Source organism: Pistacia vera, unplaced genomic scaffold, assembly GCF_008641045.1.
Source record: "Pistacia vera cultivar Batoury unplaced genomic scaffold, PisVer_v2 Contig824, whole genome shotgun sequence".
NCBI classification, from domain to species: domain Eukaryota; kingdom Viridiplantae; phylum Streptophyta; class Magnoliopsida; order Sapindales; family Anacardiaceae; genus Pistacia; species Pistacia vera.
The window spans coordinates 145,122-169,577 of NW_022196695.1; the positions used below are offsets into that span (position 1 = coordinate 145,122).

The following is a 24,456-nucleotide window of genomic DNA, read 5'->3' on the forward strand; positions in this document are numbered from 1 at the left end:
AAGAAGATGCCAAAAATATGTAAGACTAGCTTCAGCTATGTTGTTTGATTTCCTTTGTTAGTTCTCATTTTGCCATGCATGGACGCTGAACGGGTCATGCTTCATTTATTTTTTCAACGGCCACGCACAGTGGAGCTGTTGCTATTTGATGGCTGCAGGCTGATTTAACTTAATCGATAAAAACAAGAGTAAAGGACATTTATTTATACCTACCCAAGGTTTGGCAAATCACTAAGTTTTCACCTGTGGTCTTATAAATTGCAAATTCCCTCCTATTTTTAAACCATGTTAAGATAAATTTTGCTTTTGCCACCTTTGGCTAGTTAAATGCCCTTTTTACCCTCTTATTATAATAATGACTAAATTAATAAATTATTTTTCTAACCCTAAATCAATAGAATTAGAAAATAACTATTTTTCTTTCAAATTTATTTCAATAACACCCTCTTCTTCTCTGTCTTTTTCTCTCCTCTTTTCTCTCTCTATCTCCTTATCTCTTCTACACCTATTTCTCTCTCCTCTTTGCTCCCTCTCTTTCTCCTTTCCTCGTCTCCGCAAACACCAAATCTTGGTAGCCAAATTTGGTCGCCGTTGCCTGTTTCTCTCTTCTCAGCCTCTTTCCTTTTCTCCTTTCCTCTTCTCCACAGCTGCTAAATCTAGTCACCGACGGTGTTGGTGTTGGTGTTGGTGTTGGTGGTGGAGTTTGAAGCGAAGAAGAAAGGCTGAGTTGTGAGAAATTTTTGAGATGTAGAGGATTATTTTAAAATTTTACTAATTTGGAGGAATGAGAAAAATTAAGGTTTTCTATATTCTGGACAAAAAGACTTAAATACCCTTACTTTGGGTGGAAATTTGCAATTTATGAAACTATAGGTGAATTTAATAACTTTGATTCTGATTATTTAATATCTAAGAGTAAGAACACACATTTTTCTCGAGAAAGTTAACATATTAATAAATCAGATCTCGAGAAAGTGCTAGTCTCGCTTGCCGACCAAACCCATTACTTTTAATACTTTAAATTTAATTAATCAAGGATTAGGAGCTAATTTCAAATAATTAAAGCATAATATGACAAACCAACTGATTCATTGGATATCATAAATTAATTAAAATTTTCAATCTGCCACGATCAATGAGTCGACCATTTCATGCCGTTGAACTAATATTAAATTAGAGCCTGTTTATTATGAAAATTAGTTTATAAACAAATTTATAAGCTAATTTGAGCTTATAAGTATTTAAAATTTTAAATAGTTATATGTTTGATTAAAATATTTAGTTACATATAGTTTATAAGTACATTTTATTATTAAAATGACTAAAAATGATATTATCTTATTTTATCAAATAATAAATTATACCATAAAATTTTAAAATTAAATAAGGATAATATGGTAATATATTTAATCAAATTAGTTTATAAGCAGATTATTTAAAAGCTGCAAAAACTTTTTTTTTTTTTTTTTTGGTTTATAAACTCAACTTATAAGCCCCAAAAAAGCTATAAACAAATAAGTTAACTTAATTTTAGAGTTTATAAACTAGTCAAAACTAGATTATAAACTCAGACAAACACCCCTTTAATATATTTAATTTTCATAAAATCCAAAAGATGACATAATGTAATCAAGATTTAGTATAAATTATCATTAGATTATGCTGACTCAGAAAATTGAACCAACTAGAGATACGTGATTGACAAAGCTAGAACCACGAGTACATAATCCTGATGGATCAGTGATAAAATGATATAATGATAAATGTGCAGTAATAATCATAAAATAACAAAGAACAAAAAATACTTTTTAAATTGATTCGATTGCTTGTAAAGTAAAATCTACATTTAGTGTTATTCGATTGCTTGTAAAGTAAAATCTACATTTAGTGTTATGTTATTAAATATATTAACGAGTTAAGTTAGATAAAGTTATCCTGAATTACGATGAATTATCTCAACGAGTTTTCCTCTTAAGTTCTCTCTTTTCATAATATATATCTCAATATCTCTCGGATCACCCAAATCAGATTATAATTAAGTTTATATAATACCTACAACAAGATTGAATTGAAAATAAATTCAAACAGCAAATAACTAGATCATCGGGTTTGATTCGTGAGATATCTCTTGACCAAAAAAGGAATTATCCGCTGTCAATTTACAGCACGACAGATTATATAAATAATTTTTACTAAAAGCATGAATAATACCAAGTACAGATATTAACTGCAAGAGGTTCCACAGAATGTACAGAAAAACCTTGCAATATTCACAGCAGAAATCTTGATGCATGCCAAAGTGCTAGCATTCAACACACCAAATATAACATTTTATATATAAGTATACATGTAATTATATAATATTATATATTTATTTATGTAAATTAGCAGTGTTCACATTTGAAGTGGTCAGTCTGTTGCTTGCAGCCATGGCAATTATCAGCCACATCTCCTGATGCATCATCTTCAACCTTTGCATGAATTTCTTCTTCTTTCTGTTCTACTTCTTCATCCTTCTGCATCTTCTCCATTCTAGAAACACTCTCTCATTGCCAATATGTTCATGGCCGCCATGCCCTTGTAATACGCTTGTAAAATTCTCTTCCTTTCCTGCAGTCCTGCTTCTTTGCTGCACTGTGAATCATATTCTTCTTTGATGGTCGCCATTTTTTCAGGATTTTTTTTAATCAAAAGTTTCGCAAATTATCATCAGAATTTAACCTGGTTAGCTCACTCGGTGGAATGACAATAATAATTCGACACGTGCAAAATTTTCGTGCTGATGTGTCAAATTGGATTGACACCTGACAGCCCTGAGCTGCTTTTCTTTGGATATCATCATTGGTGTGCCAGTCTTTGCAGAGTCAAAAGGCCCAGGCCCATTTCGGAATTTTATGGCCTTTTTCTAAAAGCTTGTAATTTCTCAAGCTGTCTTGTCTTGCCATTTTTCTAACCTTCATTTAATGATATTTTGACTCACAGATTTAATTGGACGGTCTTAGTTAATCCAAGGAGCTCAACCACATTGAAAATGATACTTATTTAGTGATATTTTTCAGAAATTTGGTTAAGGGAAATTGACTCAGTTTCTCAAATTAAATGCAATGGATTAGATATGATAGGGTTAAACTTTTTAAACATCACATCTTCAAATGACCCCGAACTCTTTATTATCTATATAAATGAAAATATAAAGGACTCTTTTAGGATGTTTGTCTGAACTTATGAAAATTATAATTGCTTATAAACCAATTTTAGTTTATAAGCATTTGAAATTTTAAGCAATTACATGTTTGATTAAAATACTTATAAGTTACTGATAGGTAGTTTATGTATTTGGTAAAATGTGACTTATAAGTATATTTTATTATAAAATGACTAAAAAGAGTACTACATTAAATAAGGGTGTACTATGAAATTTTAAAATTAAACAAGGATAATGTGGTAATGTACTTGGTCAAACTAGCTTATAAGCAGAGTACTTATAAGCCAAAAAAAAAAAAAAATACCTCCCCCCAACTTATTTTTTTTTTGGCTTATAAGCTTAAAAAAGTTATAAACAAACATGTCAGCTTAATTTTAGAGCTTATAAGCTAGTTTGACCAACTTATAAGCTTAGACAAACACTCCCTTTATTCTCTAAATATAAATTTGAGAGTAAATTTAGCTCTTCACATTTAGAGAGTCAAATTTCACTCTTTATCCTAATTTTAAATAATACATTGTAACTTTCTATGCATTTTATTTATGATTTATCTCTCCTATTAAGTTTTTTTCTTGAAAAAGCATATTCTCTCTCCTAAAATTTAAAGAATCTATTGAATTTGATAAAAAAATTTGTTCTTTATATTTAAAAATCAATGAAGATGTTCTTTATTTATATGAAATATGCTCTTTAAAATAAAAAGCACCATTGAAGATATTCTAAGCTTACATAGAGTAATTTTTATCCTTTGAGCGATGAACCTTCCACTTGGCACCATGGGATCATTAAGGCCGACTTTCGTTCCTGCTCGACAGATGGGTTTTGCAATCAAGTTTAGCTCCCTTCTGCCTTTGCACTCGAGGGCCAATCTTAAGTGTACTACCATAAGACAGGGCCTCAAATATGCTATAAACATTCTTGGTTATAAACACATATACAAAGGGTATGAACCAGAGGCTTGAAACCTGAGAAACAATAGACAGAGTTAATGGATATATATATACACACACACGGCCATCTGGCCGTTTTCAGCCTTCGATATGGTCGAAATGGCTAGACTGGCACACGGTCAGTTGTGCATTGTTTCGGTGAATGCCGACAGCGATCGACGGTGGTGGCCTATGGCCTACAATCGTCTTAGGTGACTGGGGGTATTTTGGGTATTATTTATGTAAATAGTGAGGGTATTTCAATCCAAAAAATTAATATGAGGTTATAGAAGTCATTTCAGACATTTGGGCTAATTGTTATTTAGTAGACATATGAGGACATTTGTATCCAAAATGTTTATGAATTAAGGGTAAAATTGGTATAAACAGCCCCGTTAATGAAAAAATAACACTCTTTCAAGTTGTAATCAAATTACTCCTTATATTACTTACAGTAATCACTATTGATACTGATCGATTACCGGTATCTTTCATTACTTGACACCCAAACGTGATAATAGTTAGATTAAAAGATAAATGACCGACGTTATCTTTTATGACCCTGGACCAAACACTCTAAACACTCACTTAAAAAATTAATTGTTTCTCATTGTATATACATAAATAACTTCCAAAACTCAAGATACAATATAGAAGTTATTCTAATTCACAGGAATTAGGCATGCCAATGAAGCTATAGCAATGGACTTGAACATGACTGAGAAGGGCAAGGAGCCTTTGTCCTTGCGGATGAAGAGTGCTTCATAGATTGGAAAATCAGTGGTCTTATAAATTGCAAATTCCCACCTATTTTTAATTTATATTCAGAAAAATTTTGCTTTGGCCACCTTTGACTAGTTAAATGCCCTTTTTACCCTCTTATTATAATAATGAATATATTAATAAATTATTTTGTAACCCTAAATCAATAGAATTAGAAAATAATCATCTTTCTTTCAAATTTATTTCAATAACACCCTCTTTCTCTCTTCTCTTTTCTCTCTCTATCTCCTCATCTCTTCTCCACCTATTTCTCTCTCCTCTTTGGTCTCTCTCTTTCTCCTTTCCTTGTCTCCGCAAAGACCAAATCTTGGTAGCCAAATTTGGTCACCGCTGCCTGTTTCTCTCTTCTCTACCTCTTTCTTTTTCTCCTTTCCTCTTCTCCATAGTTGCCAGATCTAGTAACCGATAGTGTTGGTGGTGGAGTTGAAGTGAAGAGGAAGGGTTGAGTTGTGAGAAAATTTTTAGATGTGGAGAGTTATTTTAAAATTTTACTAATTTGGCTTAACGAGAAAAATTAGGGTTTTCTATGTTATGGATAAAAATACTTAAATACCCTTACTTATGGGTGAAAATTTGTAATTTATGAAACTATAGGTGAATTTACAAGAATTTGCAATTTTGATTCTGATTATTTAATATCTAAGAGTAAGAACACACATTTTTCTCGAGAAAGTTTACATATTAATAAAATCAGATCTCGAGAAAGTGCTAGTCTCGCTTGCCGACCAAACCCATTACTTTTGATACTTTAAATTTAATTAATCAAGGATTAGGAGATAACATGAAATAATTAAAGCATAATATGACAAACCAGCTAATTCATTGGATATCATAATTAATTAAAATTTTCAATCTGCCACGACCAATGAGTTGAACATTTCATGCCGTTAAACAAATATTAGGTTAATTAAAGCCTGTTTGGTTGAATTTATGAAAATTAGCTTATAAGCAGCTAGTGTTTATAAGCTAATTGAGTTTATAAGCATTTAAAATTTTAAATAGTGACGTGTTTGATTAAAGTATTTATAAGTAACTGATAAGTAGTTGATGCATTTAGTAAAATATGACCTATAAATATATTTTATTATTAAATGACTAAAAAAGATATTATATTATTTTATCAAATAATAAATTATACCTTAGAATTTTAAAATTAGATAAGGATAATATTGTAATATACTTGACCAAACTAGTTTATAAGCAGAGTGCTTATAAGCTGCACCAAAAAAAAGTAACTCTCCCAAACTTTTTTTTTTTTTTTTGCTTATAAGTTCAACTTATATATCTAAAAAAGTTATAAACAAGTATGTCAGCTTAATTTTAGAGTTTATAAGCTAATTTGACTAACTTATAAGCTCAAACAAATACCCTATTAGTATATGTAATTTTCATAAAATCCAAAAGATGACTTAATGTAATCAAGATTTAGTATAAATTATCATTAGATTATGTTGACTCAGAAAATTGAATGAATCAGAGATACATGATTGACAGTGCTAAAACCATAGGTACATAATCTTGATGGATCGGTAATAAAATGATATAATGATGAATGTGCAGTAATAATCATAAAACAACAAAGAACCAAAAATACTTTTTAAATTGATTCGACTACTTGTAAAGTAAAACCTACTTTCAATGTTATGTTATTAAATATACTAACGAGTTAAGTTACACAAAGTTATTCTGAGTTACGAAGAATCATCACAATGAGTTTTCCTCTTGAGTTCTCTCTTTTCATAATATGTATCTCAATGTCCCTCAGATCACCCAAAACAGATTATAATTAGGTTTATATAATACCTAAACAGATTATAATTAGGTTTATATAATACCTATTACAAGATTGAATTGAAAATAAATTCAAACAGCAAATAACTAGATCTTCGGCTTTGATCGTAAGATATCTCTTGACCAAAAAAGGAATTATCCGCTGTCAATTTACAGCACGACAGATTATATAAATAATTTTTACTAAAAGCATGAATAATACCAAGTACAGATATTAACTGCAAGAGGTTCCACAGAATGTACAGAAAAACCTTGCAATATTCACAGCAGAAATCTTGATGCATGCCAAAGTGCGAGCATTCAACACACCAAATATAACATTTTATATATAAGTATACATGTAATTATATAATATTATATATTTATTTATGTAAATTAGCAGTGTTCACATTTGAAGTGGTCAGTCTGTTGCTTGCAGCCATGGCAATTATCAGCCACATCTCCTGATGCATCATCTTCAACCTTTGCATGAATTTCTTCTTCTTTCTGTTCTACTTCTTCATCCTTCTGCATCTTCTCCATTCTTAGAAACACTCTCTCATTGCCAATATGTTCATGGCCGCCATGCCCTTGTAATACGCTTGTAAAATTCTCTTTTCTGGGTTCCTTTCCTCCAGTCCTGCTTCTTTGCTGCACTGTGAATCATATTCTTCTTTGATAATCGCCATTTTTTCAGGATTTTTTTTTTTAATCAAAAGTTTCGCAAATTATCATCAGAATTTAACCTGGTTAGCTCACTCGGTGGCATGACCATAATAATTCGACACGTGCAAAATTGTCGTGCTGATGTGTCAAATTGGATTGACACCTGACAGCCCTGAGCTGCTTTTCTTTGGATATCATCGGGTGCGTTTGGTTTAGTATTTTGGATAGGATTTTGGGAATAGTATTGGATTGTTGGATAGGGGAGTATTACGAGGTAAATTTGAAAAATTTATGAAAAAGCCTATAGGTTTACTAATTTAATTAAAAACCCTACTATATAAAATGACAAAAACACCCCCACCACTTGCAATGTCAGATTCCGGCAGCCACCGCCGGAATCTGGCCGAAAAATTTCGTTACGGCACAGACCGATCGGATCTATGCCGTAACGCATCATTATGGCCTTTTCCGGCCAGATCCGTAAAAGGCCAGATCTAAGGGCCTGTTATGGCCGTCGACGGCCGGAAAGGCCAAAACGACGACCAAGATTTGGACGTCGTTGACCGTCAACGACGGCCATTTCTTTGGCCGTCGTTGACGGCCAGATCTGGCCTTTTCCGGCCAGATCCGTGGTGGATCTTGCCGGAAAAGGCCAGATCGGTGTAATTCCGGCCATTTATGGTCGGAATTTAGGCTGTTGTACAGATTCCGGCTATCACCGGCGGTGGTTGCCGGAATCTGACAAATTGGGTTGATGGGGGGGTTTTTGTTAATTTTTAAAAAATAAATTTTAGGGGGCATTTAGTGAAATTAATAACCTTATGGGGTCTAAAAGTAATTAAAAAAATAGGGTAATATTTCTGGAATAGTGTGCCAAACATTATTTGGAGAATAAGATTAGGAATATGGATAAAAACAGGGAGCCAAACGCACCCATCATTGGTGTGCCAGTTTTTGCAGAGTCAAAAGGCCCATTTCGGAATTTTATGGCCTTTTTCTAAAAGCTTGTAATTTCTCAAGCTGTCTTGTCTTGCCATTTTTCTAACCTTCGTTTAATGATATTTTGACTCACAGATTTAATTGGACGATCTTAGTTAATCCAAGGAGCTCAACCACATTGAAAATGATACTTATTTAGTGATATTTTTAAGAAATTTAGTTAAGGGAAATTGACTCAGTTTCACAAATTAAATGCAATGGATTAGATATGATAGGGTTAAACTTTTTAAACATCACATCTTTAAATGATCTGAACTCTTTATTATCCATATAAATAAAAATCTAAAAGATTCTTTATTCTCTAAATATAAATTTGAGAGTGAATTTAGTTCTCCACATTTAGAAAGTTAAATTTCACTCTTTATTCTAATTTTAAATAATAAATTATAACTTTCTATGCATTTTATTTATGATTTATCTCTCCTATTAAGTTTTTTCTTGAAAAAGCATATTCTCTCTCCTAAAATTTAAAGAATTTATTAAATTTGATGAAAAATTTTGTTCTTTATATTTAAAAATCAATGAAGATATTCTTTATTTATATGAAATATGCTCTTTAAAATAAAAAGCACAATTGAAGATGTTCTAAGCTTACATAGAGTAATTTTTATCCTTTGAGCGATGACCCTTCCACTTGGCACCATGGGATCATTAAGGCCGACTTTCGTTCCTGCTCGACAGATGGGTTTTGCAATCAAGTTTAGCTCCCTTTTACCTTTGCACTCGAGGGCCAATCTTAAGTGTACTACCATAAGACAGGGCTCAAATATGCTATAAACATTCTTGGTTATAAACACATATGCAAAGGGTATGAACCAGAGGCTTGAAACCTGAGAAACAATAGACATAGTTAATGGATATATATATATATACACACACACACGGCCATCTGGTCGTTTTCAGCCTTCGATATGGTTGAAAATGGCTAGATTGGCACACGGTCAGTCGTGCGTTGTTTCGGCGAATACCGACAGCGATCGACGGTGGTGGCCAACGGCCTACAATCGTTTTAGGCGACTGGGGGTATTTTGGGTATTATTTATGTAAATAGTGAGGATATTTCAATCCAAAAAATTAATATGAGGTTACAGAAGTCATTTCGCATATTTGGGCTAATTGTTATTTAGTAGACATATGAGGACATTTGTGTCCAAAATATTTATGAATTAAGGGTAAAATTGGTATAAACAGTGGATTACCCCGTTAATGAAAAAATAACACTCTTTCAAGTTGTAATCAAATTACCCTTTATATTACTTACAGTAATCACTATTGATATTGATCGATTATCGGTATCTTTCATTACTTGACACCCAAACGTGATAATTATCAGATTAAAAGATAAATTACTGGTGTTATCTTTTATGACCCTGAACCAAACACTCTAAACACTCACTTAAAAGATTAATTATTTCTCATTGTATATGCATAAATAACTTCCAAAACTCAAGATACAATATAGAAGTTATTCTAATTCACAGGAATTAGGCATGCCAATGAAGCTATAGCAATGGACTTGAACATGACTGAGAAGGGCAAGGAGCCTTTGTCCTTGCGGATGAAGAGTGCTTCATAGATTGGAAAATTTAGCAGAACCGTTAGCCCACAAAGAATAACCTGAAACACCAATTTTTCTAGAGCTCCAAAATCCTGAAAAATCATCTTGAATATTGCCGAAACTAAACTGAAGAGGTTCAGCATAGCTAATGTTGCAATAATTGTGAACATGAGAGATGAGCTTCCAAACTCCATCACCTCTTGCTCGTATCGTTTTAACACATCTTCTGTCACCACCTTGGCAGTGAGGGCAAACGCTGTTTGAGATAGCCCCAGTTGCTTGAGAATTACATCGACGAAGGCAAAAAAGAATGCTGTAGTTCTTCGAATCACCAGCATTCTCTGTAAGTTCCACCAACCCTTCAGTGTACTGTCACAATTCAGGGCTTCAATTATGCTGTACACATTCCTGGCTATGAAAACATACGCAAAAGGTATGAACCATGGGCTTGACACCTGAAACACAATGACAAAGCCATTTCAGTGCTGGAATATACTCTATCGACTAGTCGTAATTGAAAAGTACGATACATTTTTTCCATCTAAGACTGATCGGTTTTTCTAGCGTAGTTCTTAGATTAAGATATGAGATACCTTTGGGAATAGGGAAATGCCATGGAGCAAGCAGAGAGGAGGGACAATCATATAGTAAAGGGTAGGCAAGGAGACTGGAGCCCATAAAAGATAAACACAGTAACCCATTTGGGCACCAAGTTTTATCTTTCCATGACCGTATATGAAAGGGCAATACTTTGAGAAAAAGATCTGAAACAAGCCCTCAGACCATCTCTTGAATTGAACAAGTTGAATATCAAGAGTGCTTGGAGCAACTCCAATAAAGGCCCTTCTATCTGGATTGTAATACATTGATTTCCATCCCCTGCATTGGACTGCCAAGCCTGTAACGATATCTTCAACTGGACAACCATATAACAATCCCATCTGCCAAGTTCATAATCATGACCAGTTTCATACAAACAACATAAATCATGTATATTTATATAATTATGAATGTTCGATTTTGAGTATCAGAGATTTCGTAGAAGAGAACAGTATAGTGATAGAAAAGAAACCTCTTTTCCCCAAGGAGTGTCCTTCTCATAGCTACAACTAGCGAGAATTTTTGAGGTCTTTTCCAGTTCATCAACAGTTCTTCTTTCATCAATCTCTTTGGTTTCTGAGTTTTTATGTTCTCCATAATCTTTAGAATACTTTGCTCCAGAGAGGCTTTCTCTTCTATGAAAACACCCGGTGCCACAATACAAAGCCGCATCATAGCCACCAATGCCAGCAAGTTCAACCTTCACAGTCATCAAGAACGATCCATTAATAAAAAAATTCTCAGGTTCAGACCTAAAATCCGGACTAACAACAAGCGAATCCACACCTGATGAACAACGTGAGCACAATTAGAATAGAGATCATTTTTGGTGATATTGTTGTAACTTTGTGGATGTTGCATAAAAGCAATTTTAGGGCCTCTCTTTTCATCCATGAAGAAACACAATGCCTCTCTTACTGCATCAGGATTATTTGCATACATGTCACAGTCCACATTAAGGATGATCGTTCCATTGCTTATCTCTGATGAAACTCTTATCTACATACATAATTTTTGTTATATATACTCTAAATTTACCAGCAAAAATTTGGTTTATCGAAAGTACCAGTGCATTCATGGCTCCAGCTTTGAAGTTATGAGGCCATCCTGGCCTTTTCTCGCGTGCCATGTACACTAATGTTGGCAATCTACCGCCTTCCTTATCCACAGCATTTGTGTCCTTCCCATCAATTATAATCTGAAATTATATCACATAACATTACTTCAGACAGTATTACTTTCTGCGACTTTCACGAGATGATAAAATCCATTCTATTTACCTGCACAATCGACTGATGGTTCTGCTTTGTTACTTCAGAATTATGCCATTCTGAGAATCCTTTGTGTTGACTCCTTACTTCTTCGGAAATGCTTCCCTTTGCCATGATTGATTCAATTCGATGTTTCATGTCTTCGTACTTTTTCTTCAAATATACATAAATCAATGATAAATTATCAAGATGTTCAGACTAGAGAATTGTTTGAGTATATAGACATATGACAAGTAATTATTACCTTGATAGCTAACCATTCTTCAACCTGAATTACATTTTTCTCATCAGGCTGCTGAGAGAAGTAGGCTTCAGGGGACATGGGTGCAACTTTGAATTTTTTGCAAAAGGGTATCCAAAATCTAGAGAAATGAGAGGCCTCCAGGAGGGCGTAGAATGTGAACTCCGATCCACCGTCGTCAGATAGATAAACACTCAGTTTCTCAGGAGGATAATTGAAGGACATCACTGATAAAACAGTGCTGATCACCAAAGTTGGTGGCTCCATAATTGGATCAGCTGTGCACACAAACACATCAACTCCTGGTAACTTGTGTTCATATCTGTAAAATTTTATCAAAGGTTTCTTCAATCATATTAATTCATATTAACTTTCATAAATCAACATTAGACACATTATATAACATTTACTTCATGTCCAACTAAGCATTTATATAAATCAAAATTTGCACATGTTTCTCTACACATCACTGATGAAAATAATGAGTACCAAGTTCAGAGAAAACCAAAAACAAAACTGTTGTCAAGTTTCAAGATTAATATTAATGAAAAAGAGTGATGAACTGACCTCTGAGAGAGCCTCTGAATGAAAGGGAAATTATGAGTAACATTCCAGCGAGCAGACTGAGTGATAATCCAGTAGAAACTGAACAAAACTTCTGCAATAAACATCCCAATCCAACTCCATCTTCCTTCTTCTCCACCTCTCGGAATATGCAGAAACCTGTAAACTAACATCAAACATATCCCCGCAAAAACTGTTGCTGTAAACACCTTGAAAGCAGCTCTCCCCTTTGCTTGTTTGGTCTCAAAAAAAGGCTGCAGCTCAGCCATCTCTCTTAATCGTCTTCCTCAAAAAAAGTAAGATTACTTCAGCTAGTGAAGAAAAGTTTTGATGCAGGTTGCAGACAATGGAGTGAATGATATATGGTGAAGAAAATATAGACAAATGATGTGCTAGTCAATTATTTAACTGTTGAAATGTGAAGCACCGCCAAATATGTATGCATTAAAATTCTTCACTAGATATTATTTACAATTATTATGGATTTGAAAGTCAGAAGAGATGGAGAAAAAAGATATCTATCTATAATTTATATTATTTGAAATTGAAATTATTAACTTCTTCATAGGTGGGCTGTTTCCCACTTCCATGAGACTTTGCAATAAGGCATATTGAAATATACTTCTCCAGTGAATTCTGTGTTAAACGCCTTTCAGTCAGAGTAATTATCAAATCAGTAGAGAATTCTGATATTAATTTCGTTTATCATCCCGTCTAATAATAATAAATATATTTAAAACTTTTATTACATTTCTTTTTTTATCTGTTCATATAAATTAAATGATAAGAGAATCTTGATCTTAATACTATTCATTATTGCTCAATTGTAGATCAAACCTGGAGAGAACCCTGATCCTAATAGCTTTCATTATCATTCAATGATCCAAACATACTGGACTTTTATCCCGTTTATTCACTATCTGTAGTGATGGCAATGTGCCGGGCCTGGATCGGGTAGCGCTTGGCCTAGGCCCAAGCCCATCACGGGTATCACAAATAAAGCCCAAGCCCTGTCCGATGGGTTTTTTGTACCTCAGGCTCAGCTGAAGCCCGTCCATTTTTAAAATGTGAATTTTTAAATATTAATAAATTTCAAATTTTTTTATATTTTTAATTCTATAAACAATTTTTAAATATTAATTTATTTTTTAATACTCACCAAATATATAAATAACTTTCCACAAAGTGCATCAATCCATCCATGTACGGTTTGGGAAAAATGAGTATATATATGTAAGATAATCTTGTAATTAAATATATAGTATAAAGGTAATTTAGTGTAATTAATACTAAAATTGTCGGGCCGGGCTTAAAGACATACCCAGACCCGGCCCGTACAGGAGGTCGAGCCTTAAAGTCAAGTCCAAGCCCAAGCCCAAGCCCGCAAACATCGGGTAAAGCCCGATCTTTTCGGGCCGAGTACCCGAAAATATCAGGCCCACTACTATCTCTAACTATCTGTCACAGAACCATCTTTTTTTTTTTTTTTTTTTTTTTGTTGTGTTTGGTAACCAGAGTTGTCTATGTTAGTTTGTACTCACCTTAATTAATCCTCGAGATCTATTAAACACCCTACAAACTTAAAGAATCAGATAAATCATGATGTTATTATGATAGATGATTGTAATATTTAAACTTTTGAACTTAAGGAAGATAATAAAGCTCTTTAACTATTACGTCAACCCCTTCATCTTGAATATCAAATATCTTCCTAAAAGATGATGTTGGTGGACACGCTATGACGACAGCTGAAGAAAAAGAATAAGAAGAAGATGCCAAAAATCAGGCATCTATTTGGAAAATCAGCATTTGTATGCAAAATCAGCATCATCTAAGTTGTTTGATTTCCTTGATTGGTTCCCTTTTTGTCATGGACGGTGGACGGGTCATGTTTCATCTATTTTGGAAATGGTCACGCACGGTGGAGTTGTTGCTATTTGATGGCTGCAAGCTGATTTAACTTAATCGATAAAAACAAGAGTAACCGACATTTACCCAATCAAGGTTTGGCAAATCTAATAGTTTTCACCCGTGGTCTCATAAATTGTAAATTTCCACCCATTTTTTAACTTAAATACTCTTTTTACCCCTTATTATAATAATGACTAAATTAATAAATTATTTTATAACTCTCAATTAATAGAATTAAAAAAATAGCCATTTTCTTTTTAAATTTATTTCAATAACACTCTTTTCTTTAACCTTCCTCTTTTTAGCCTATTTCTCTCTCTATCTCCTTATCTCTTCTCCACCTCTTTCTCTCCTTTTTCTCTCTCTCTCTTTCTCCTTTCCTCTTCTCCATGGCTGCCAGGTCTAGTTGCCGATGGTGTTGGTGTTGGTGGTGGTGGTGGAGTTGAAGGCCGAGAGGAATTAAGAGTTAGAAATGAGAAAATTTTGAGATGTGGAAGGTTATTTTGAAAGTTTACTAATTTGGGGGAATGAGAAAGATCAGGTTTTCTATTTTTGGGATAAGAAAACTTAAATATCCTATTAATTGTTAAATTTAATGTTTGAAATTTAAAATTGAGTGGGAATTTGCAATATTTGAAACTGTAGGTGAATTATCAAGAGTAAGAACAATAATTTTTCACGAGAAAGTTTTCATATTAATAAAATCAGATCTCGAGAAAGTGCTAGTCTCCCTTGCCGACCAAACCTCTTACTTTTAATACTTTAAATTTTATTAATCAAGGATAAGGAGATAATGTCAAATAATTAAAGCATAATATGACAAACCAACTGATTCATTGGATATCATAAATTAATTAAAATTTTTAATCTGCCACGACCATTTTGAGTCCAACATCTCATGCCGTTGAATTAATATTAGATTAATTAGTATATGTAATTTTCATAAAATCCAAAAGATGACATAATGTAATCAAGATTTAGTATGAATTAGCATTAGAGATTATGTTGATGCAAAAAATTGCACCAATAAGAGATACGTGATTGATAATACCAGAATCACGTGAGGTGTGTACGTGATCCTGATAGAATAATAATAAAATAATACGATAATGAATGTACAATAATAATCATAAAATAACAAAAAACAAGAAATACATTTTAAAGTGATTCGACTTCAACTTCTTATAATGTAAAACCTACGTTTAGTCTTATATTATTGAGTATATTAAAGAGTTAAGTTACGTAAAGTTATTCGGAGTTACAAAGAATTATCTATCTAGTTTTCCTCTTGCGTTCTCTCTTTTCTTAGTCTATAACTCAGTCTCTCTCGAATCCCCCAAAATAGATTATAATTGGTTTAATATAATACATGTTACAAGATTGTGTTTACATGTTACTATATTGAACTGGAAATAATCTCAAACAGCAAATAACGATGTCTTCAGCTTTGATCGTAGAGTCTATATAACAAAATAACTTCAGGCCAAAAGAGGAATTATTCGCTCTGATTTTATCATACAATAGATTATATAAATAATTTTTACCTAAGAGCATGAATAATGCCAAGTACAGATATTAACTACAACGGGTTCCAGTTCCGCAGAATGTACAGAGAAAAACCTTGTAATATTCACAGCAGAAATCTTGATGCCAAAGTGCGAGCATTCAACACTCCAAATACAACATTTTATATATAATTATATAATGTTATATATTTATTTATGTAAATTAGCAGTGTAAACATTTGAGGTGGTCAGCTTGTTGCTTGCAGCCATGGCAATTATCAGCCACATCTCCTGATCCATCATCTTCAACCTTTGCATGAATTTCTTCTTCATTCTGTTCTACTTCTTCATCCTTCTGCATCTTCTCCACTCTCAGAAACACTCTCTCATTGCCAATATGTTCATGGCCGCCATGCCCTTGTAATACGCTTGTAAAATTCTCTTTTCTGGGTTCCTTTCCTGCTTCTTAGCTGCATTGTAAATCATATTCTTCTTTGATAGTCGCCATTTTTTCAGGATTTTTCCGCAATTATCTTCAGAATTTAACTTACCTAGCTCACTCGGTGGCATGATCATTATAATTCCACACGTTGCAAAATTGTCATGCTGATGTGCCAAATTGGATTGACACATGGCAGCCATGCAACTGAGCTGCTTTTCTTTGGATATTCATCATTGGGGTTCCAGTTTTTGCAGAGTCAAAGGCCCAGGCCCATTCCAGGATTATGGCCTTTTCTAAAAGCTTGGAATTTCTCAAGCTGTCTTGTCTTCTTCCTGCTTCTTATTTGACTTGAGTCTACCCTTCATTTAATCCTATCTTGACTCACAGATTTAATTGGATGGTCTCAATCAATTAATTAATCGTCCAAGTAGCTCAACCACATACTTATTTAGTGTGATTTTTCATAAATTTGGTAAAGGGAAATTGACTTAATTTCTTCTTGTCAATTACCAAATTAAATGGATTAGAGATGAGAGGGCTAAACTTTTTCAAGGATCACTCCCTAAGTTTACACAGAGTAACTTTTATCTGTCGAGCCATGATCCTTCCACTCGACACTGTTGGATCACTAAGGCCGACTTTCATCCCTCCTCAACAAGTGGGTCTTATAGTCAAGCTCCAATCTCTGTCCAGCCCGAGTAAACCTTTGCAACACCTTCGTTACCTTTTAGGAGGTTTATGTTCCATAAAAACTGTCTATTTGAGATTGTCCTTGGCTCATAGGTTATGATACAAGGTTAGAATTCTACAATACTACATAAGGGTGTTCAAAAGAACCTGTTGGAACCGGAACTAATGGGTACCTGGGATTTAGTTCCGGTTCCTACCTAGAATCGACCGTCAATGGGTAGGTTTCAATTCTAAATTTTTGAAACCATTATTATGCGGTTCTGATTTCGGTTCCTATAGTTAGGAACCAAAACCGAAACCAGGAACCGAGACTAATATAAAATAAAATTAAAGATTATGATGGTTGATAAAAACTTTGGTAGAAAAAGTAATGTTAATACATTTATATTTATATTTCATAATATTTAAAGTAAGTTGATTGGACTTTTGAGAATCTACCTTTACAAAGTCATGGAGTTTATAATTTTGAATTTATAATTTATAATTTTTTATTTTTTGTTAACAAGTGCCAGGTGGGGGGGGGGTATTTGTAAGTTTTTAAGTGTTTTTTTACCATTTTAAAAACTTTTGGGGGGTCATAAATTTTACAGGATACCCAGAACCGTTGTTATAGATTCTGGTTTTTGGTATCTTGGAACCGGAATTGTCGGTTCTGGTTCCAAATTTTAAGGAATCGTCAGTTTTAGTTCTTTTAAAAAATACAGGATACCCAGAACCGAACACCTCTAGCACGACATGCTAAGCACATAGAATAAATAATATACTATCATAACGCAAAAGCGAGCATGAAATTTAGGTGTTATAATTATTAGGTAGGGCTATAAATATTGAATTAAAACTTTAGAAAGTAGGATACTTAAAAAAGTGGATGAGCATATCTAAGGTCCATGGACAGGTCGAGCAAGAATATCCAAACCCCACATGCTTAACTTTATTTTGGTGACATACTTGAAAAGATAGAAACAAAAGATGAACCCATTAGTATTACCTTCCAAATTATGTCTTCACTTTTCTCCATTATCATTATTATTTGCCATTCTCACATTTTCTTTGTCTTGGCCGGTGCCATTTTTGTTCACCTTCCTCCTCTTCTCTCTTCAAATTCAAAAGTTTTCTTGTACTACTCTCTATTGTACATTTTAGACAAAATTCTTTTTGCTCTCGTTCAAACTCTTAAATTTTATTTTTAGGGTTAGATTTATTATTATATGCATATTGTAATAGTGAAAAACCTAATGTGAGAACATATTGAGAGGGAGGAGAGAATAAGTGAATTGTTCTCTCTACTGTTTTATTACTGCATATGTCTGAAACTTAATAAAGTCTTCTCCATCTTGAATGTTGGACATAGTCAAGGTAAATTTCTTGACTTTTTTGCTTCATTATTGTATGTGTTTTGATGTTTTTTCCCAACATAAGTGACGTATATATAGCTTGAATATTAATTCGTTGTAGATCAATACCCGTTTCATTCCTAATCTACCCTTAAATTATGATTCTCTTACACCGTTAATGAAGGGATCTGAAGTTCACTTGAAATGACATTTGTATCCATATATCGGAACACTCTTGTGATAAAATTGCTCATAAAATGAGCTATTGCATAAATTAAGTATATAAAAGATATCCAAAGATTTCTAAATATATTATACAATTAAACCTAATTACAACCCTTAATGACATTATCTTTTTTTTTTTTGGTTGATTTTCAAGTTTTTTATTATTGATTGAGACATTTATAATCAAATCTGAATTAATTAAAAAATTACACGAGATAAACATTCTCATGCTGCATTAATGTGTACATTTTTACCAAATTTACCCTTTAAATATTTTATTTTTGAAATTCAACTCTTCCCGAGAGATACAACTTTGAGAATGTCACATCTTTCTCTCTATAAACACTATTCAAATACTCTTTCTTTCTTTCTCTCTCTTCACTGATTTGCTTATATAAAATTTGTCTTCAAACATCTTTCCATTTTTCAAACTCTCTCTCTCTCTCTCTCTCTCTCTCTCTCTCTGTGTGTAAATTAAACAGTTGTTTCAACGGCAGGAGAAGAGAAATAAAAAGGTACTTGATTCCACCCCTGCCATATTTCCCGGAATCTTTCTTGGGCGGAGAAAATTTTGGTTTCTTCTGAATTCTTGCACAGCTGGAGAAATCCTTGGTGGGTTATATTCTTTGAGTGAAAAAGTAAAGAGGGTATCTTTTGTTTTTCTTTTTTCGTTTTGAAAGAAAAGCATGAAGATCGGAGAAGATGATCACGGGCTTGTGTGAGCATGTGAAGACTGGTGCTTTATTACAAGTGGCTTTCTGGGGTTTTGACTTTTGATAATTTTTAGGTTTTAAGGGATTAGGGTTTTGTGGATAGGCGATTAAAGGTGTGTTCTTTGTTCTTCTTATGTTTTCAAGTTTGTCTCTTTTATTTTTGTTTTTGTTGTTTTGGTTTTGGTTTTCATTTGTTTTTGTGATGTGACATGTCGTTGTTGTTGCTGTCTTGAATGTTTATTTATTGTAAATGTACTGATAGTTTATGATAGTTTGTTGTTCGTTTGTTGTTGAGTTAATGTTTGAGCTTGAAGTTCTGAAAGAGAAATACTAACTAAAGAGTAATTGAAATATATTTGCATCAGTCTGTTAGAACCATGTATCTAGTTTTACTTACTTTAGCAACGCTAGTATTATTGCATAATGTATTTGAAATCTTTCTGGTCAAGAAATGATGAAGAGTGTTTTCTAATTTGTAGTTTTAATTTTTAATTTCATTTCAAGGGTTATGTTTCTTGTTGGAGGTTACGTTAAGAACCTATTAACTTCTTGACATTTATTATGCTGGCATATTATGGAGTGCATGGGAAATCACCGATTTTAAAGTGCTGGTAAAAGATTTTTGAGGATGCATCTCTTTGAAATTAGATTGGGGTTTCTTGAAGTCGATAGGTTTGTGGCTGGTATGGTGGTTGCCGTGAAATTCTTTGATAATGGTTGATCTGGGTAACTTCTGTCTCCATACTCATGTTGTAGAGGAGCTTAACATCCTGTTAAGAGATCTTATGAAAGGTGAACTGAAAGCAATCTGTTTTAAGTAGTGCTCGGATTGTTGGGGATTGTTTAGTTTGTATCTTGTGGTCATTTAATGCAAAATATTTAGTAGTTAAATGCATTTGCAATGATGGTTAATCACTTTGATTGACTTTTCGTGCTTTATTGGTTAAGGAAGTCTGGCCTATGGTTTGATGTGCTTGTTGAACAATTGTTGATCTGTAGCAGCCTATATGGTCTGATAATACAAGTTTGGAGGATGATTTAAATTTTCTTCCATGTTCTGTTTATATCTTTTTCTTTCTGCTTCAGTTGAGGAGGTGTGAAATGGGTGTGAAAAACGAATATGGTTATAAAGTGGTGATGTTCATTTGTGTCTTTTATGTTCTGATTAATGCCACAGCTGTGGATGAGTTTTTAGGCCTTATATCTTGCTTTTACTAGTTGGGTGTCTACGGTATTGTGTATTTACTAGTTGGGTGTCTACGGTATTGTGTATTATCTTTCAGAATTTTACATTAGCGTTAATATTTTGGTTGTGATGCATCTTTTGTTTGCTGTGTATGTTCAATATGTTGTGACCTTTTGGTGATCATCAATTTGATTTCTTCTTCATCCAATTTGAAATCATCTTTTTGATTGTTTTCAGCAGGTAGGCTTCTAAGAAATAATACAAACAATAAAACATTATGGTGGCAAAAGGACGTCAAAATAATACAGACTCACCTAGGGTGGAGGTGGGAGAGATAGACACCAGTGCACCATTTCAATCTGTTAAAGATGCTGTAACTCTCTTTGGTGAGGGTGCTTTGTCTGGGGAGAAACCTGCCATCAGGAAGGTGAAACCTCATTCCGCAGAGGTATTCCTTTTTCTTATCTTTTACATCTTGCAATAGTTTATATCTGTACACTGCCTATTCCCATGGATAATTTTCAGGATTTCTTACTAAATTGATAAAATGCGTATGAGCTTTCTTAGCTTGGAATGACTCATTGGTCAGTGGATTATTAAAGAAAGAGTTATTAGGCCTGCACAGGATTCTGAGTGTTACAAACTAAAGTAAACTTAAAAACAATAGGCATCCACACTCCACGAACATTATGGTAGTATTATTATGCTTAAATTAAATGCCGCTGTATTCAAGATAAAGCTCAATGGAGTAAGCAAGCTGGCTGTTGCTACGGCTTTGCTTCATTTAATTATTATTAAATGTCTCGATGATAAATACTTCTCTTCTGTTTTCTCTAAAGTGTTTAGTTTCTCTAGTACCAGTCATATTGTAATAGATATAACATATTTAGATTCTCTTTATTTTGAAGTACTGTTTATAATTTTTCCATTCTATTGGCAGAGAGTGTTGGCCAAGGAGACACAGCTTCACTTGGCCCAGAAAGAGCTAAACAAGTTAAAGGACCAACTGAAAAATGCCGAAAATACCAAGGCCGAAGCATTTGTTGAACTTGAAAAAGTAAAAAGAACAGTTGATGATCTCAACAACAAACTCCAAGTCCTTAATGAATCCAAGGATTCGGCAATTAAGGCAACAGAAGCTGCGAAGAATCAGGCAAAGCAGATTGAGGAATCAAATAGTGGCAACCCTGCAGGATCTGAAGGTGATAGGGAACAGGACTTAGAAACTGCAAGGGAGAAGTATATGACTGTGGCTAATGAACTGGATGCTGCAAAGCAAGAATTGAGGAAAATTCGTCAGAACTGTGATGCAACCTTGGAAGCAAAAGTCACTGCCTTCAATCTCGCGGCTGAAGCAGAAAATGCTGCAAAAGCAAACATGGAAAGAGTTAGTGAGCTCTCAAAGGAAATATCTGCTGTGCAGGAATCAATTGGGCAAGTGAAGCTTGCAACTATGCAAACACAGCAAGAGCAAGCAAAAGTATTTACTGACAAGGATGTTCAGAAGCAATCATATAAAGCGACTTTGGAAGAGTCGGCCAAAAAATTGAATGCTTTGAAGAATCAGTTTGATCCTGAACTAACCAAAAATCTTGAAACACAATTGACTGAAACAATGAATGAGGTTGCAGCTCTGCAGAAGCAGATGGAAAATGAAAAGGCTTCAGATTTAGATTCTGTGAGAACTGTTACTTTGGAGTTGGATGATGCAAAGGGGTCTCTGCTGAAAGTAGCAGATGAGGAAAGCTCCTTGCATAGCTTGGTGGAGTCTCTTAAGCAGGAGCTTGAGAACGTGAAGAAAGAGCATTCTGAACTGAAGGAGAAGGAAACTGAAACTGAATCTCTTGCTGGGAACCTGCATGTCAAACTCCGTAAAAGTAAGTCTGAGCTTGAAGCATGCCTTGCGGAGGAATCTAAAATAAGAGGTGCTTCTGAAGAAATGATCTCAACGCTTAAACAGCTATCTTTGGAAACAGAAAATGCAAAACAAGAAGCTGAAGATATGAAGAACAGAGCTAAGGAGTTGAGGAATGAAGCTGAAGCCACCAAAATTGCGCTTGAAGAAGCAGAGAAGAAGCTGAAAGCTGCTCTGGAAGAAGCTGAAGAAGCAAAAGGAGCAGAGGCAATGGCCCTTGATCAGATTAAGACCTTGTCGGAGAGAGCTCATGCTGCACGAGCATCAACTTCTGAGTCTGGTGCTAAAATAACCATCTCTAGAGAAGAATTTGAGTCTCTGAGCCGTAAAGTTGAGGAGTCTGACACATTAGCAGAAATGAAAGTGGCTGCTGCCATAGCCCAGGTGGAAGCTGTGAAGGCTAGTGAAAATGAGGCCCTGAAGAGGTTAGAGGCAACTCAGAAGGAGATTGAGGACATGAAGGCTGCCACTGAAGAGGCTTTAAAGAGGGCAGAAATGGCTGAAGCAGCCAAGAGGGCAGTTGAGGGAGAGCTCCGGAGGTGGCGTGAACGGGAACAAAAGAAGGCAGCTGAAGCTGCAGCTCGGATTCTTGCAGAAACAGAGATGTCATCACAGGCATCTCCACACCACTATCGGGTTCAAAAGCAGAATTCATCAGAGAAAATTATTGAGGTCCGGAAGATGGAAAAAGAGAAGACTTCTTTGTCAAAGAAAGCTCTCATGCCTAGTATCAGCTTCTTTAATCGGAAAAAGAACCAAATTGAAGGCGGGTCACCATCTTATCTGCCTGGTGAAAATCCTGTATGACATTTGTGTTTGCCAGACCTTTGTGTGATTATGAACGGTTCAGGGAAAAACATGTTTAAGCCCTTGGTTGTGTGTACATGTGAGAGACCAGTAGAATCAAATTTCTGTTATTTAGTCCGTTTGAGAGAGAAAAAGAAATGCCACAAGATGAGATTGGTAGCAACTTCCTGAAAGAGTTGATCTTTAACTACTAAGCTTATTTGAATATGATCTTCTTTTGTAAGATTATGGAAGTGTGAACTTGTATATGGATATTAGCTTCATCGATTGAAAATTTTCTCCATTGTTAAGCTTTGTTATTGCTTCGCATTTTTAGTAGATTCCTTTAGCTCTTCTTCGAAGCTGTCAAGGATAATCGATTTTTTCTTTCCATAACCAGAGCAGATCTCAGATACATTTATTGGTATTATAACATACAGAAAATCAAACTTATATCAAAACTATGTTTGAGTTTCCAGTTCACACTTTGAAGCGCGAAAGATAATCAAGTTCATGTCTTCATTAGAAAAAGTCTCCTCTAGCAATACCATCTGAAAACATCTATCTGTAATTTCCATTTCCCAATTGCCTGGCTATTCTTTCCATTGTGAAGTTTCATAACGTGGCAAATACAGCTAACTAAACTTGAATGAAACAGCTTTGCTTACTCTTTTCTGTAAAAGATCCCGTGATCTATCCAAAATATCTCAAAAGTCAGAGCCAATCCCCTAGGCTTCCAAAATAAAAGGGTTCAAAATATGAAAAGCTTTTCAATTGTTTATCCATTAAATTTATAGATATTATTATAAACCTAGGGGTTTTGGTCTGGGTAGCGTGAGATTATTTGAGTTATGTAATTTTATATTACTTGATTATTTTGTTTAGTTATTAAGTAATATAAGATTCCGATAATCTTTAAATACTAATAATAATTACTTGGTAATATCGGAAGTAATCTGATTATTTCTATTTTCTTAGGTATAATAAGATTATCAGAATAATCTTTTTTAATTACAACTCTATCTTTTATTAATAAAATTTTATGACAATAATATCTTTATTTTTAAATTTATTAACATGAATATAACTGTTACTATTTTATTCCGATTAATTAACTTTTAGATAAAATTATCTTTAAATTCAAAATAAATTACAGTCCATCC

At 33.9% G+C, this 24,456-nt stretch overlaps 2 protein-coding genes across 3 annotated transcripts; one reads left to right on the forward strand and one right to left on the reverse strand.

Annotated features, from left to right (window-relative positions):
* Positions 1-9,762: 9,762 nt before the first annotated feature.
* Positions 9,763-12,808, reverse strand: LOC116117848 (cellulose synthase-like protein E6). The gene is made up of 8 exons (XM_031403855.1): positions 12,590-12,808; positions 12,026-12,344; positions 11,791-11,934; positions 11,577-11,708; positions 11,297-11,509; positions 10,983-11,210; positions 10,504-10,851; positions 9,763-10,365 (listed from the first exon to the last, which is right to left on the reverse strand). The coding sequence occupies exons 1-8, from the start codon at positions 12,757-12,759 to the stop codon at positions 9,823-9,825; spliced, it is 2,097 nt and encodes a 698-aa protein (XP_031259715.1). The 5' UTR covers positions 12,760-12,808; the 3' UTR covers positions 9,763-9,822.
* A 6,346-nt stretch (positions 12,809-19,154) lies between these two features.
* On the forward strand, positions 19,155-23,613 carry LOC116117851 (WEB family protein At5g55860). 2 transcript variants are annotated; one of them, XM_031403860.1, is made up of 3 exons: positions 19,155-19,519; positions 20,830-21,040; positions 21,533-23,613. In XM_031403860.1, the coding sequence occupies exons 2-3, from the start codon at positions 20,870-20,872 to the stop codon at positions 23,312-23,314; spliced, it is 1,953 nt and encodes a 650-aa protein (XP_031259720.1). In that variant the 5' UTR covers positions 19,155-19,519; positions 20,830-20,869; the 3' UTR covers positions 23,315-23,613. The 2 variants fall into 2 exon arrangements, with proteins under 2 accessions (XP_031259720.1, XP_031259721.1); XM_031403861.1 differs by having other exon boundaries at positions 20,833-21,040.
* Positions 23,614-24,456: the final 843 nt, after the last annotated feature.